Here is a 5,631-nt window from a genome sequence, read left to right on the forward strand (position 1 = left end):
ACCTCCCTCAGGTTTGGTCCAGTAATACAATATCCAAACCAGCTGGCAACCCTGCTGACAGCCAAGGGACAGCTAGGGCTAAGCCAAGGTTGCAGTTCAGATCTGAAGAGAATCAGTCACTCCTGAGAAAGCCTGAGGCTGGAAAGATGTCACTGAGCCTTTACCAAGTTTCTGACACTCCCAGTCACACCTGTTTCCAACAACAAAAGCTACATCACAGAAAACCTGGAAACATCAAACATAGTTTGGCTGATTACATTTGTATCGCAATGCGTCCTTTCTTCCTCTCAGCAAGACAAATCTGTTTACACCACATGAAGAGACCCTACCCACTCCTCCCCTCTGCCCTCCCTCTGAACCTCAGGACAAGACTTATAACATATGCCCAGTCTTAACCCTTTGTCCAAGTAAACAGAACCAGGACATTTTCCTCACAACCGAGCAGCAGTTTCTCTAAAATCTGTACTGCCCAGAAGTCATTGGAGAAAGACCAAAACTTTCCAATGAGTTGTGAGCAAGCAATTAGTTTGGTGCAAATCAAGGTGCTGAAGAAACAGTCTCCTTTCCATGCAGAAGCCTGCAGCCACCAATAACATGGTGAGGCTTGACTAAGCAACTCCTAGATATGAACCCAAAATCCAGCACCTTAAGCTGGTATGATTACAGTTCCAATGAATAGGAAATGTGCTTACTAGAGCACTGGTACAGTATTGGCGTACTCCAGCTCCACTGAACACCACTTATACATTAAGGCACATATTTTCATCTTAATGCACCAGCCAGCATGTTTTAGAAATAATGACTTTTCTAACTGGAGAAGCTCCAGCATGAGCCACTGCAGCTCTACTGCCTGAAGTTCTTCAACCCAACCTCCACTTACATCAACTGAAGGGACTGTCAAAAAGATAGCTGCTGTAACAACAAATGCCACCATAATTAATTTGCTGCTTAATTAGTCCTTCTTCTATTACCTTGGCTTCTTCCACAGCTGGTATGCGTAAAGTGGATAGCAGGATAAGGGAGCACAACCACGTCAGGAGCGACAGCTGAAACTGAGCCACAGCAAATGAAATAGTTGCATGCAACAAAATGATGGCAAAGCCCTTGATTCCCAGTAACAACCAGCAGGCAGCCATCCCATAAGCCATCAAGCACCATGGTTTATACTGTTAGAAAAAGAAAAATGAACAATTTTTAGTTTGATTATTAATAGAGAAAAAAGTACTCAATATCTGTGCTGTTCTACACAGGGTCTACAGTAAAACCACACACAGTCAACAAGGTTAAGAACACGTAATAAACAATGCAGGGAAACCCAACTGTGTCCATAAAGATGGAAGGGAAGGCATTTCCCTTAGCAGAGCATGCGAAATCCAGAGCCTCTGCAATTTGGCAGGAACATAACTTACTCCTTTCCTTCCCCAAACCAGCAGGTGTGGCCAGTCATTTTCCACAATCACGCAATTGTTTAGTGATCGTGGCAAAACCCAAGTAGTCATCACTTCAGTCTTGGAAGGGAATAACTATACCCTTCTTTTGTGTACAGGTCAAATGTCACTGCTTAATGGTTCACAAGAAAGCACAGGCTTTCAAGGGTTGGAGTTTGAAGTCTCCAATTACAGACCTACAAAAGCCTACCTACTTGCCGTCACCTGGTGCAGAGTTAGACACACACAGTTCACCCCACAGAATGGGATCACTCACACTCGGTAAGCCTCAGTGCTGAGTTTCCCCATGCAGAGAGTAAACTGACACTCACAGAAACTCCCTACTGTGAAGAAAATCCATACAAACCTTCTCCACCAAGAGCCTGGACACTTGTGAGACCAGCAGGTGACCAGCCAGAAGCCACAGTATACGTTCCCTTCCCCATTCGATCCAGTAGCTCCACTCAAAGTCCATTGGGTCCTAGGACACCAAGGGAACTGGTCAGTATATGTATCTGGTCATAAAAGCATGTTCTTATAAGGCAAGGAAATGTCTCCATAACACACAGGGTCTGTTACCCAACAGCACAGAACTCTACATTTGGGGAATATCTTCTTTCAGCAATATTGCATGATCACTTATAGGTGAGCTCTGACAGCGCCATTTTGACTTGCAGTGATGCGAAATTCAGATAGAGAGCTTTAGATGGTGTCGTGACTCCTAAACCCCATACCAGCACTGAATCTGACCAAGCAGCTATAGCTGACTTTCCCCACAAATGCCATGGGAGCTTGCTGCCTGGAGGAGCTTCACATGAGCCAGCACTGTGCCCACATGGCCAGAAAAGCCAATGGCATCTTGGCCTGTATTAAAAACAGTGTGACCAGCAGGTCCAGGGAGGTGATTATCCCCCTGTACTCGGCACTGGTGAGGCCGCACCTCGAGTACTGTGTTCAGTTCTGGGCCCCTCACTATAAGAAAGATGTTGAGATTCTGGAGCGTGTTCAGAGAAGAGCCACAAGGATGGTGAGGGGTCTGGAGCCCTCAAGCCTCAACAAGCTTTATGAGGAACGGCTAAGGGAACTGGCATTGTTTAGCCTGAAGAAGAGAAGGCTGAGGGGAGACCTCATCACCACCTACAACTGCCTAAAGGGAGGCTGTAGAGAGGTGGGTGCTGGTCTCTTCTCCCAGGTGATGGGGGATAGAACAAGGGAAAATGGCACCAAGCTGTGCCAAGGGAGGTTCAGGCTAGAGATAAGGAGGAAGTTCTTTACTGAGAGGGTCGTCAGAAGCTGGAACAGGCTGCCCAGGGAGGTGGTGGAGTCACCATCCCTGGATGTGCTTAAAAAGCGAGTAGATGAGGTACTTAAGGATGTGGTTTAGTGGGTAGACAGGAACGGTTGACATGATGATCTCAGAGGTCTTCTCCAACCGAGCGATTCTGTGATTCTAAACACAAAGTAGGTATGGAAGCACCCCCTCACACATCCCCCCTCCTCCCTGGGGCAGGGGGAACAGGCTAGTGATTACAGAGATGAAGCCTGGAACAAAGGTCCCACTTCTCTGGCCTTCCCAGTCCAACACATCCTTGCTTTGGTTCCCTGTCAAGAAGCTTCTCAGGAAACAACACATTAGCCTGCTATAACTGTTAATGACAGTCTTTTCAAATCCAACAAATTTCACCACTCTGTTTGCCCTGATCCTTTTAATTATTTTTCCTTTCTAAAGGAAAAAAAAACCTAAGCAAAAACATCTTTGGACTATACTTAACTCATGCAAAGTTCAGCCAGGAATTTTTCTTTTTCCAGCTTCTACTGGTCTTTTAAGAAATGCAACAGAGAAGCAAAGAACTACCTTCCCTGCACATGCCCCTCAGTTCTTCTGAGGAATTCAGACAGGAACTCTGCTCTGCTTTGGAAAACCAAGAGCTTGGGTGAAAAGGCACCTGGCTGGAAAAGACAGTGCACTTCCTGTTTCAACAAAGCCTAAATAGGATCAGTTGAAGTCAGGTCAGCTGGAGACATGAAGCTTTTATCTAAATTAGGTAAGGATCAGCTGATAACCCCATGTCCCATACAGAGGCCCACTAAAAGTTCATCTCCACAACTGCTTTATGACTTTCTTGAAAGCACATGTCAAGGGGTCCCTTACCAGCAGTCATGGTGGGCCTCAACACCAAAATACTTTCACAGACATGCATTCCTGGTCTTGTGTAAATCATCCTCGATATTAGCGGCATGCATTAGTCGCGCTTCTTCAAAAGTACGTGAGGTCAAAAGCAAGCAAGGTGGGGAGGAGTCGGTTGGTTTTTTCTGGTTTGGGGTAGAGGGGTGCTAGTTTTCTTATTAGTTTTAAGACCAACCATGTTTCTTTAAGCTCTTATACCTAAAAAAAAATATCTGTCCTCCCTTACACTGCACTACAGGCAAGAGGAAAACGCATGTTCACTGATGTTAAGCATTATCCAAATCATCCAGTGACAAGGAAAAGGAGGGGAAAAAAGCTACAGGAAATGTCAAGGGTGATCATAGCTTTTAAGGCCAAACAGTAAAACAGAAGGTTATTAAGTGATGTAACAAAGAAGAAACACTTAGGTCATGGATCAAGAAAAGAAACAAAACTTTGGTTATGATTCTTAGATCCAGGCACACCTAAGAAGTCCCTCTTCTGCATTAGGAGGAGACTAAAATAGCTATGAATATCTAAATCTGCAAAGTTACTACAAACCTCTGAAGCTAAATCTGAAGCTCAGGTAAGCAAAGGGTATGGAGACATGACGTTCATGTTACTGCCACAAAATAAAAGATGCTGGTACTGGTCCTACCTTTTTGAGGCCCCGAAAGAGAGTCCCTGGTTCCAGCCCAAACCTTCTGTCCATCACAGCTTCATACTCTGCAAAGAGCAAACCTTCGCTAAGGACACAGCAGCCAGAGCAAAGCAAGACAGGGATGTGGTCTCTGCTGCTCAAGAGCAACACATTCCCACACTGTCTCCACTGATGGAGACACTTGAAGCCAGGGAAGGGCACATCACCATGTCACCGCCCACCATGTGAGCTGCCCAACCAGACCACAGCTGTGCCCACAGCAAAGTCAAAGCCACTGATTAGCCCAGAAGCTATGCTGTGATTGCCCCTTGCAACAGGGGTAGGAGCAGACAGCAACCAACTTTTTACCACACAGGACCTGCACTAATCCTCATTTCTCCTCTTCTTTCAGGACTACCTGGTTTCTCCCAGCAGAGCAGAAGGGACACACAAGAGCTGGAAGTGACCAGTACAGCCAGAGCAGGGCAAAGTACTCAGACGCCACCTGCGCAGTCCATTCCCATGCAGCCTTGTGCTGTCTCTGCAGAAAATGTGGGTGCACAGCCCCATACTCACTGACCCAGCGCTTTCCTCACTGCCCTGCAGGTGCCTTTCTGGCACTCCTTCCCTTAAGCTCCTTAGAGAGCCAGCTAGGGTCATTAATGTAGAACACCTTGCTGATTAAAACCTAACAAGATGCAATACACAATTCCCTAATGAGCCTCTCTAACTAGCTATACTTTTATTAGTAATACCACCTTCATTTCCCCTAAAATACCAATGTGCCAGAACACAGCTTTTAATCCACAGAGAGTATTTAAATTGTTTAAAACCCCACCCCTCGTCTGCACAACAAAACACCATTGAACCAAAACCAAGCCACCAAAGCAGCTACCAAGAGGGTACACAAGGCGCAGGTGGGCATTTGGAAACAAACTGACCCCAAAGCTGCGTAGACAACCCAGCCATTGCTCCAAGCTCACAACTCAGCACAGGAGCCCCAGAGCTTCAGGGGTAGCACTCCCCAGGTTCAAGACCCTGTAAGCACCTTTGGAAGGTGCAGCTGCTTCTGAACCACCCACCCTCAAGGGAGCTGCAGGTGAGAGGTTCAAGACTAGCCAGGAAAAACTCCAATTCAGACTCAACTTTCCTGAACTTCCCCCATCGGAGTAGCTAAGCTTCAGAGGTCTCCCTCATTAGTTCACTGACACCAAGTACCAGGACACCATTGCCATGGATCTTCCCAGCACCAGAGGCAGAAAAGCCTCGGGAAAAAGCTCTCCGTCCAGCTGGCACAAGGCTAACTGCTTCCTTACACAGGGCTGGTTTGCAGCTAGGAAGAGCATGGGCGCTCCTTGCAGAGGAACAAAGCAGAAACAAACCCAGAGAGGACAACT

At 46.5% G+C, this 5,631-nt stretch overlaps 1 protein-coding gene across 1 annotated transcript in view; it reads right to left on the bottom strand.

Annotated features, from left to right (window-relative positions):
• The window catches only part of HHAT (hedgehog acyltransferase), a 43,852-nt gene extending 38,272 nt beyond the window's left edge, over positions 1-5,580 (bottom strand). The window contains exons 1-4 of the mRNA XM_010178657.1: positions 5,453-5,580; positions 4,253-4,340; positions 1,795-1,908; positions 972-1,166 (exon numbers count right to left, since the gene is read on the bottom strand). Of these exons, the coding sequence (XP_010176959.1) occupies positions 972-1,166; positions 1,795-1,908; positions 4,253-4,340; positions 5,453-5,580 (525 nt within the window). The remainder of the gene's footprint in view (positions 1-971; positions 1,167-1,794; positions 1,909-4,252; positions 4,341-5,452) is intronic.
• Between the last annotated feature and the right edge of the window lie 51 nt (positions 5,581-5,631).

Source organism: Mesitornis unicolor, unplaced genomic scaffold (genome assembly GCF_000695765.1).
Source record: "Mesitornis unicolor isolate BGI_N332 unplaced genomic scaffold, ASM69576v1 scaffold17292, whole genome shotgun sequence".
In the NCBI taxonomy this organism is placed as follows: Eukaryota; Metazoa; Chordata; class Aves; order Mesitornithiformes; family Mesitornithidae; genus Mesitornis; species Mesitornis unicolor.